At 36.0% G+C, this 11,528-nt stretch overlaps 1 protein-coding gene across 1 annotated transcript; it reads left to right on the top strand.

The window, feature by feature from the left end:
- The first annotated feature begins 3,094 nt into the window (after window positions 1-3,094).
- Window positions 3,095-5,335, top strand: LOC113323234 (transcription factor bHLH106-like). Its single transcript, XM_026571516.1, has 2 exons — window positions 3,095-3,647; window positions 4,312-5,335. The coding sequence occupies exons 1-2, from the start codon at window positions 3,285-3,287 to the stop codon at window positions 4,777-4,779; spliced, it is 831 nt and encodes a 276-aa protein (XP_026427301.1). The 5' UTR covers window positions 3,095-3,284; the 3' UTR covers window positions 4,780-5,335.
- The last annotated feature ends 6,193 nt before the right edge of the window (window positions 5,336-11,528 follow it).

Here is an 11,528-nt window from a genome sequence, read left to right as displayed (position 1 = left end):
AGAACTTCTCTATTTATAGGCTTCAATTTCCTAGCAATCCTCTTAGGAATATATAATCCTCATTCCATAATAACACCCCAATTTGAGCATAATTCCAATTTCAAGTCCAATTCTCCTAATCTTCCAAGTTTCCTTTCCAAATCCAAGCCCAATTCTTCAAACCCATGAGTCTAGAAAATACTTCATTAATTGAGTCGCCGGAACTTCGCTGGTACCACCGGAATACGGCACCGGAAATCTCCATGCCGGTTGCTGGAATCTTCTTCTCCGTCCACGGAATATTCCATCACGACACCGTTACATATAACTGTCAAACTAACAGTCTCTGTTAGTCAACCGGGTCAAGGAAGAGGAAGTGAGACACCGAGTCAGCTTCTCTGACTCGGTCTTAGTCGGCTGATCGCTATAGGCTTGTCTGAATCGGGTTCTCGTCGATTACCGAGTTGACTCGCCGGAGTAGAAAATCTGACAGTCTCCTCTATTTTCTGGGCATTTCCAGGCCATCATTTTTTGTCTTCTCCTGTTAAGAATCCTAACATACATCTATTCAATCGCAACCGAAATCTTCAATTGAGCTTTTCTGCAGTTCGTACAAGCAAACAGGACTGCAAAGCCTCACTGCAACACCAACAGCATCACCTTCATCAGATCCCATTAATTTTATTGCTTCACCCTTTTCATCTCAAACCCTTTCTAGCAACAACATAACTTCACCTAAATCAGTACCAATCTTCTTCATCTCTGTCACACCCATCTGCTCTGTGTGTTCTTCTTGACTTCAGCCACAAACCCATGATATTCAACAGATTCACATTGAATCCATCTTTAATTTCAACCACTGATTTTCAAAAAACCCGTTCATTCCTGCTACTGTGATATCACCATAATCTCAGCACCACCGAACCCATTACAGATCTTCAATTTCACCATCTATCGAGATATAAAAACCCTAATTTCTTCTTTTGATTTGAACACCAGCAGCAATTGATTCGACCCATCTCAGCCTCATCCTCTCTGACTTCAACAAGACCTTCTTCTTCAAAACCTTGTTCTCAGCAGCACAATCAAACCACTTATTCCAGTTATGATCTTCTTTTCTTTTAATTCTTCAACGGTGCCTTCAATCCGTCTCTCAATCTCTCGATTTATATGCCTATTTTTTGATCTGGTCTCGGCAGTAAACAGCAACGGCTGCTGCTTTCTTCTTCTAACTTTCAGGTGGTATAATGAATGAAGGATATCTCTCGATATTAGGGTTGTGTAATAGTTTGGGTGGGATTTAGACACCCAACTGCAAAACCACACAGCTGGCATCTCCTTATCATCAGCTGGTCTGTGTCTAATACTCCTCCAATAGAGTTTCCTCTTAACACTGAATGGACTCCAGGTAGTGTTCGCCTATGAAATGACAATATTGCCCATTTCGCACAAATTGGGTGATTTCTTCTTCTTTTCCTCCGTGCGACTCCAAAATACCTAATAACTCAAAAACATGCGTAAAATACATAATTTACAAGAAAAATAGCAGAGAAAGCATAAACAATAGATAATAAATAGGATGTATTCTACACCCTATCAACTGACAAGTGTCTTCCCGACTACCTTTCTAACGAGTCTGACTCTGTTGATGAAGGGGAAGCAGCCAAAGAGAGTGAACTGATTTTAAATCTTGTTAGAGTCCAGGCTGATAGAATCAGTCGGTTGAAACACAACGTCAATGCACTCATCGGTATGGTAAAAGATCGTGACTCTAATTTAAAGGCTTTTAGCGAAGAAAACGCCAGTGTTTGCTTCTCACGAACCTTACTCGAGGCGAAACTCAAGAAGGATGCCTTGGAAATTGTATATCTTTTGAGTAAACTCTCTATTCAAGGATGTCCTAAAGAGTCCACTATACCAATTACTTCTGTCCCACCTGAAAATTCAGTTCCAGAAGCTAAATCGGAAGGGAAAGATGTTCCTGTTTCTTCCTCTAATCAAGGAATCTCTACATCACACGAAAGGAAGAAATCTCCCAGTGATTGTGTTAAGTCTGTTCACTCTAATCACTCAGGTGATCAGAAAGTGCGTCTCTTTTGTGATTCAAAAGGACATGTTGAAAAAAATGAGGAAATCAAGGTTGAATGACAAATTGTTGAACTTCTGCAACCTGACTCCCAAAATCATCCTTAGTTTCCTACTTGATATTATTATCGCATAACTTTAATACATCAATTGAGGCACTAATTTCAAAGTGTAAATAAAAAAAAGTCCTATATACGGTAACATTTTACCTTCACTCATGAATTGGTATTTGCTCATGTTTAACTTCCCTGAAACATTAATAACGCCGAGTGCTACTCACGAAGATCCTGCAGTATATAATTTTTGCAGGCTCAATCCCATGGGCACATCATATTAATGTAATAATTATTTTATGTTCAAGGGTTTGTCCGTCTTAAATATTGATCCACTTACTATTTATAGGCAAAATGAAAAATAATGTAAGGTTAATACTAGTTGTTGTTTTTTTTTGTTATATTAAAAATTAATTTGAAGAATTTTCTGGCATAAACAATGTTGGAGAACTTTATACATCTTACACGCGCAAAATAACGGTCAATCATTGACATTAGAAATAACGGTCAATTGTTGCATTGAAACACTATCTCAAAACCCTTATTTTGTGCATGGGTGCACAATAACACAAAACCCTTCTTATATTTTACCATGTGATCCAAATTTCAGATATATACCAGTGAATGAAAACAAAAAAAAAAACAAAAAAACGAAAGAAGGTGGGTAATTTATTTAAAATAACGTATAAGTAAGCAGAGAAACATGCAAGGTTATTTATTTCTTTGAAAACAAAATCAAAAGCGAGACATATTCATCTTTTGGATAGTAGATGTTAGTTGACTGGGGGTTTTAGTCATTATTACGTCATAAAAGGTAAAAAATAAATGTAGAAAAACTAATTAATGGAAAAGTGAAAGAACACCAGTAACTTTCTTTCTTTCTTTTACGCAAAGTTACTTAAGAAAACCAAACAGAAATATAAAAGATTTAAATTAGAAAAGAAGAGAGAGAAGTATGGGTTTGGGGTGTGTTCACTTTATGCCTTTATGGGTCTCTTTTATAAACCCAAGCGGCAACAAAGAATGAAAGACAGAAAGTCAGTAGCAGCACCAGCAGAAGAAACAAAACATCAAAACCCTAGACGCAAAAAAGAATCATACTTTGAAGAATAAGAAGAAGAACAACAACAGATACTTCAAACTAAATCTATATCTTTGTCTTTCAGTATGATGCCTGAAAACTTAACTTCATCATCACCTTCAGAACTCTACAGATTTTTAAGTGGGAATGATTTTATGGATGCATATGGAATTCATTCCATGAATAATAATTATGATTTTACAGGTGGGATTATTAGTAATAATAATCATTATCTAGGAAATAACAGCAGGGGCAGCAGCTTTAACGGTGGTTCTTCTGCTTTTTACCAATATAATGATGTCTCAGATATAACTGATAATCTGAATCAGATTCCACAAGCTAGAGCTTTAGCTGCTTCAAAGAATCACAGAGAAGCTGAGAAAAGACGAAGAGAAAGAATCAATTCTCATCTCAATAAACTCAGAAGCCTTCTTCCTTGCAATTCAAAGGTCAGTATCTATATATACTAGTGTCTAATTCTCTCTTTTACTGTATTATTCAAGAATCTCAGCAGACAATTAAAAAAAAAACAGCTCTTTTCTGTCAATTTTTTCATGTATTGATATGATCATACAAATTTTGTTCATTTTTAGTACTGTTTTTTATATAATTCAGCTGGAGAAGAAGATAAATACAGTTTGGGGATTTTAAAACCGATTTATTCTTCCTATTCGGATTTTTCTGTTTGTTTGATTTTTGTTGTGAATTTCTAGGTTTCAGAAAAATTCTATTCCTTATTTTATAGTAAATAATTTGCATTTATAAGATTCAGTGGTAGACAATAGAGATAGAAAGGAACTCTTCTAGCTGTAGTAGCAGTAGGCTGGACTGGAGAGTAGTAGTAGCAGCAACAGTACTATTCACTAAACAGCTTTCTTAAATTTCAGATTCTGTTTGGCCCAACTGAGCCAGTATCTTTGAAACTACAATGAATCTTAAGTAGTAATAGTTTCTTGAATAGATCAAATCTGAAGAAAAGTGAAAGAAACTTTTCAGGATTCTTGTTTGGGAAAGTTGAAAGTCTTTTTGATCAGAGATAAATAAAAAAATAAATAGGGTTTCTATTGAAATTGTGGTTCTCATTTCATTTTCGGTTTCTTTTTATTTTCACAGACAGATAAAGCTTCCCTACTAGCAAAAGTTATTCAACATGTTAAAGAATTAAAGCAACAAACGATGGAGATTTCTGAATTAGAGTTATTTCCATCAGAAACGGATGAAATCAGTGTGCAGGCAGCTGGAGATTATTCTGTTGATGGAAGATCGATTCTAAAAGCATCACTATGTTGTGAAGATAGATCTGATCTTTTACCTGAACTAATCGAAACCCTAAAGTCTCTGAGATTGAAGACTTTAAGAGCTGAAATGTCTACATTAGGTGGGAGAGTTAGAAATGTGTTTCTTGTTACTGGTGAAGAAGATCACCAAGATCATCAAAGTAATATTGAATCTATTGGTTTTTTACGCGATGCTTTGAAAACTGTAATGGATAGATCCAATTCAAATGACCGGTCTAAAAGAAGAAGAATGGTTGATAGAAGATCAATCACAGCAACTTCAGTGATAACAACAACAACTTGAAAATTATCGCTAGAGACCTGACAAGATCGCGTTTTTAGATCACTCAACAGGCCATTTGAGGAACATGAAAAAAATAGTTTGCTGGTTTTGGTCACTCCAATTCTTTTAAATCGTTTATTTCAAAGTTGCTTCAGCTGGCCTTAGTCATGAGTAGTTATACTGTTTTGATTTGTAAGGTCTGATTGATGGTTTATTATGTAGTGTGGTGAGTTTGTAGTGTGCTTAGAATAGTTTGTAGTTTGTGCATGGAGTGACAAGAAAGAAAACAATGGACAAAAAAAAGATATTAAAGCTGTAAGTACGTAGGAATATTGGGAGGTCTTTTTTCTTCTATGCAGATGTGATTGAGTTGACGAATGCTGTGAGAGATTCGAATATATCCGAACTGCAGTTGAGGATTTTTCTTCTTCTTCTTCTTAGGAATATCATGATTATGTATTTTCTTGGATTCTTGATCCAGACAGAGATCAGAATCAATGTTTCAGTCATGAAATGTAACTAAAACTCCACGAAAAGAAGTGGGTCAATGGACAAATTTATTTTTGTGTGCGCTTAAGTTATCTTAGTTAACGCGTGTAGCTGTATATATAATATATTGTCCATCATATCACATTACAGCAACAAGTTATCTCTTATATTTTTGTTAACATATGTGAAAACGAGAATGGCTCAATTCTTTGAAGAATGATTCTTCATTATGTTAATCATATTAAATCTTCCGTTATCATATTAGGTGGTCCTGGAACCAAATTTACAATTTACACAAGAAGTTAGCAGATTATTATCTCCAACTAAATTTGAAGAAATACAAAAATAATATATATAGCCATGTAACTATTATTGTTGCTGAAAAATTAGAACAAGAAAGAAACTATTGAAGATCAATAATTTGGCACCAGTTAAGAACAACATCTGACACGGCAATACCTTAAACTTCAAAGATAGTACGTCCTTTGAATAAGCTAAGATTCACAACTCTAAGAAGTTGCCTAAGTGATCTCTTAGTCTTACACTCTTACTATATTTCTGCTTAGGTAAACAAGTTCCCTTTCGAGGTCGTGGGCATCCGTCAAGTTGTTTTATTGTGAAGCGAGCCCTTTTGCAGTATGGATGTTTCCTGCTTCAAAAAAGAAGAAAGTATGGATGTTTCAGCCTAATAAAGTTCCAGAGACCAACTTTCAAAACAGCCTGAACTTTGAATATCTCTCACCACCATGATCAACATAAGCCCGTACCAAACTACTAATACCCTTGGATTCTTAATTCGTCATGATACAACCAGCTAGTTTAATAAATTTGTCTTCAATTATTTTCAATTGAGACATGCTCATGAGCTATGATTCAATTTAGAGCCCTGGAAGATGATGCAAATAAGACATGCTTGTACCTCCTAAGTCCCAACTGTGTGGGGAACACGCATGCATGGTTATATTACAAATAGGTCAGAATGACAATCATAAATTCATGTGAACCAGAACTACAATTTGCTCTAACCAAAAGTGTTCCATATATTCAAGTATTTTTACCATAGAGCTCTAAACTTCTACGATAAAATATAATAACCGATCAAAAGTAAATTTTTCGTTCTAGTTAGAGTGTAGTCAGAAAGAGAAGAAAAGTGAATGGGTTAAATTAAATTAACCTAAGACATAAGACGTGTCAAGCGAGTTAGGGTTTACATAGGTCGTCTGGTCGGTTAAAAAAGAATAGACAGTTGGAAGGGGACTCCCGAAAGAGGCGTGGAATTTGGGAGAGGCGTGACCGGCCAGACAGAGAACAACAAGGCAATCATGAATGGGAGCCGCAAGAGACATTGACAGAGAAGACAGAAGGTGAATTCAATAAAGTTGTTAAAGGGAAAGATAAAGTAGAAGTGTGACTTGCAGTAGGCTTGTCTATGTGTTTGTGGATACTTACTTAACCTCACTTGACCAATGTTTACAAAACATGGTCGTCAAACCGGTCATGGTCCAGGACAATTGAAAATTTCTAAAAAGAATCAATGCGTTACCGTTAAAAAAGTAATATAATGTGTTTGTGATGGCTGGTTGCAATCCTGTTAGGAATAACTTTCAAAACTCTTTGACAGAGTTTTAAAAGGTTGCCAAGCGGTTACTAAATTAGTAAATTTGGAACACAAAATAATTCACCTCACTAGTGAAACTTGCTAACCCCTACCTCGAATATATCTTTCTTATTATTCCCGAACTGTTTTTGTTGAGCCGTTAATATGGCCATGTTAAAGGTTTAAATGGTCAAAGGGCCCTGGTCGCAAACGTGCAAAAATATTTTTTTTACTGTCTTGCTTCTGGAGTTGATTAATAAAACGAGTGACTCTGCTCAACGACTCGACTACTTGCTGAGTATAAATATAAACATATACAATCTAAATCTTGGATCTACGAATCTTTTCAAGAATAGTAGGTCCGTCACAAAAACTATGAACTACAAGCTATGGATTCAAAACAGGTTTAATGAAAGTATTGTATTGTCTTAGTCAAGACTGTCAATCTGATAATCTTGAAGAGATTTTATTTTTTTAGGCCTTATTTATCAATCTACAACCCATTTGTTAATGGTTGTCATTTTAAGTGTTTTTGTATTACGAGTTTGCTATAAGAAGAAGTTTGAATATCATATTACGGTTCAATGGATATCTTTTTGACGTCAGATAATTTTTCTGAGAAAAGCATCAGTGAATAAGACAATCAAGAATACCAATAATAAAAAGAAGATGAACAATATACAAAACAAAAAGAAACACAGGTGACTAATATTTACAACACACCCTCACTGAAATGTTAATATATGCAACAACATACATGAAATATCACCATTTACATACACCACATATGGCTTAATAAACGTTCAATGTATTTTTCAGATTTGGGTCACGTCGTTCAAATGATTATCTATCCTTGACTACTAAAACCAAATTATACAAATCATACACTAGAGAAGATCCTCTAATACTCTTTCAGTTTTAACCTGAAACTAATTCATATGAGAAAACGGTTAAACGAGCTTGAAAGTTCACACAAAAATCTGAAACAATTTGTCTGTCTGAATAATCGAGATCGTTTTAGTCGTTTTTAAAAGTTTATATATGATCGTTCAGATGATGCATCTCAAATCTGTAAATAAATTGAATGTTTGCTAAGACATATAGGAGGCGGTTGTGAACGTTAGCATTTTACGTAAGGGAAGTTGTAAATGGTAGCATTTCACATAGGGATATATGTATTACACTTCTCAATTGCTCAATAACGCTAATCCATAACTTTTCAAAAAAAAAATCTTATCATGCGTGACGGTGTCAATTTGGATGTTCAAAAACTCAAGCCCTAAACTCATTTGATCCATTTTGGGTTGTGAGTTATTATTAGTCTATAAGATGAAATTTGAGATGCCATAAAGAGAACCGGTAGAGAGAGGAGAGTTGTAGATTGGAAAAGGGCCTATTTTGTGTTTCCTCCCCTCCCAAGATCGCTAATTAGCGTTTCCTCCCCAAAAAGATTGAAATTAGTGAATCCTCCCCTCGTTAGTTTTTCCATCCATTGCTCAGTTAGCTGAGTCAGTTGTTATGCACGTGTGGCAGAATGATACACGTGTTTCATGACCTTCCCAAAATACCCTCGTCTTCTTCGGTGATTCAATTTTATCATAAGTCTTTAATACGCCTGGTGCTGTGAGGAGACAAAAATATCAACAAGAAACCCAAAAATTCATACGATTGAGATAGATTTAGGAAAAATACCGTACACAATCACCACCAATTTCTGTAGCAGAAACCCTCAACCCCTTCTGAATCTCATCAATTTCTCTATCAAATTGCCATCAAGATCGAATTTATCTCAAACACCAACATCTTTGTATCTACAGCAGCAACTCGTCATCTCTTACATTAACGACATCTCCATCTTCTTTAATCACTGCTCAATATCTCTGCAAATCGAGGACAACCCTAGATTCAATTTCTACAACTATTCAAATCCCATTCTTTAAAGAACCCTAATTCCAAAATTGAAAAACCCAAAACCTATCAGCACATATTCAAACACAAAAAATCTACCATCAACATCTTCAAATCAAGCACCACCACCTCCATCGATAAGAACCCATGCTAAGGATGTAAAAGAGTTGCAGGTACCGATTCCATTTAACAAAAATTTCTCTCAATTTCAGAAATCTTCTCGCAAACCCTTAATTCCTTTTCATAAATCTTCAATCCCATACACTGTAGTAACATCAATTTCTGGATAAACCCATCTTTTTTCTTTCACCATAGCATTGATTTGTATACGTGTTTTGAATAGAGCCTGCAAACTGGCTCAGCAATTTCAATGAGGAAATCATAAGCTTGCTTTTAGAAACGTGAGAAGCCTCAAAAATTAACCAACCATCATGACATACAGACAATGGTCGATTAATATGATCTTCTCTTAGTTCAAAGTTGATGGTTTTCTCTTCTTCCACCATATTCTGATTTCTTTAATTCAGTTTCTGTTTTTTATTTTGATGTTCAATCATGTTCTTCAATGATTCTTGACTACATCATCAGATTCAAACCCATCTTCTTCACCGATTTTGTATCTCTTAGCCTTCTTTACTGATTCCATCCTCCGAATCTTCGCCAACAAGATCTTAGATTCTTACAGCAACACAGAGAAATGGGGGTGAACTGAGAAAACGGGAAGAACAGTTCTCTCACATACGACCTAAGCTGTTGACGATGGTGCCTTTGGTTTAATTCACGGAAATATATGAGGACATTTTGGTAACTTTAACCGACACGTGTATCATTCTGCCACGCGTATGTTCTCGCTGACTCAGCTAACTGAGTAATGGATGGAAAAACTAACGAGGGGAGGATTCACTAATTTCAATCTTTTTGGGGAGGAAACGCTAATTAGCGATCTTGGGAGGGAGGAAACGCAAAATAAGCCTTGAAAAAACTAGGTATAAAAAATGAATTTTCGTCTTGAAACATCTATTTTGAAAAAGATTCGCGTATGTCTCTGCTACAACGTGTTAAAAAGGACTCGATACACGGTCTAAAGTATATGATGGACACACTAGAATATATTGTTGCTGAAAAATCTATATATTTAATATGAGTTTGACATTTCACATACTTCTCACAGATCAAACAAGATCCAAATCTGGATTCTGTTGTTCAATATGAAAGGTATAACTCTCAGCTTTGAAAGTTGGGGTCAACCGCTGAAACGAACGTTGGATGACGTTTTTATAGCCTCCGGAGTGAAGGTTGCAAGACAGATTTTTTTACTACGAATTCAACTGAAGGTTTTCACCTACTTACATGTGGAACTAAATATGATAGAGTTTGCATCAAGAACAAACTCATTATGGTGTTCCTCTTCTACCAAACGCATAAGAACAAAGTATGATGCATACCAGAACCACCCTAAGTTCTCTCCTCTGTACAGAGACGTTCATAAAGTCACCACTCAACTTAGGGTTTCTCAGATGCATGCGGAAGTCCTAGCTATTGCTAAGTGCGATGTCATTCCCATCTATAATTAACACCACTGACGAAGCCATTCCACTCTAAAGCGAAGGTTCTCACAAGTAGTCCCAAAGATTCGAAGTATGCAAAAGGTTGACACTGGAAACTTGGTCCAATGACATATCCTTCATGGCATCAAGATTCATCAACAAGTTACCTATAATAACGAGCAATAGGTCGGCAGAATGCACAACGACCTCTAAAGTAGCTACACGACCGTATCACTCTCATATAATAAAATTAACTCAGTTGAGACACTGAACTTCCCTATAAACACGTACTTGAGGATATAATATGGTATGAAGTGAAGTCAGTTCATATATCGATATACTCACAAGACGCATCAACTTCAGCTCCTGCAGAAATATCTCAGCATGAGGACCATGCACACCTTGAGACTTCTCGATGTTTAAATAATTTCCAACGAATTCTACAAGATAAATACAGGCCAGAACAAGCTGAAAAGTCAAAAACGAAAGAATTCAGGTTTTATAAGGAAATCATGCATAAAATGACAAAATACTTGATCCAGCATTGTCCAATTCTCAACTTTTTGGTCCCAATTCAAGATAGTAGGCTGACGTGTGAGGCACGTCTGAGTAGAGGATAATCTACACAATTGTTTTGACCCAGTACAAACCCTAGTGAATTTCATGCATATGTATGGAGTAGAGAGGACTTGAATATGTCTTGTTCTTGGTGCGAGCTTTGGTACATGTGTTTTTAGCTGGAAACCCTGGAGTTGGCTTGTAAACCCTTATGAAATCCCTTATGATGATTTTGAATCTTCACGTCATTAATTTATAGAAGTAGTCAGATCTCATCGATATCTGGAATAATAGGCGAGCGTCTCCGCTAGCATCTCGGTGGATGAGCCTCAGTCCCTAGGTGGTAATGACTTGTAAGTCATTCTTTAGTTTTCGTCTGAGAGTTTGATGCTTTGGTCACATCTTAGTGATCTTCACTGGCTATAGCAGCTCATGATGATGTTGGGTATAAGGTTCTCAGCCAGTCCCCAATTTGAAGTATGACTAGGGTCTCGAGTTGATGTAGAGGTGCTTATTGGTTTAGGAAAATCCTAAGCATTGAAGGGAGTCACAATTTGACCGCATATGTCTTGGGTTAGGCTAAGCTTCGTCTTGGGCTTAGGAAAATCCTTTTCTTAGTCGTCACCTTTTAGCCATTCTTTCCTTTGTAAGTATAAAGTGATGCTTCGTTT

Source organism: Papaver somniferum, chromosome 11 (genome assembly GCF_003573695.1).
Source record: "Papaver somniferum cultivar HN1 chromosome 11, ASM357369v1, whole genome shotgun sequence".
Classification (NCBI taxonomy): domain Eukaryota; kingdom Viridiplantae; phylum Streptophyta; class Magnoliopsida; order Ranunculales; family Papaveraceae; genus Papaver; species Papaver somniferum.
This window is presented reverse-complemented; position numbering and strand designations above follow the sequence as displayed.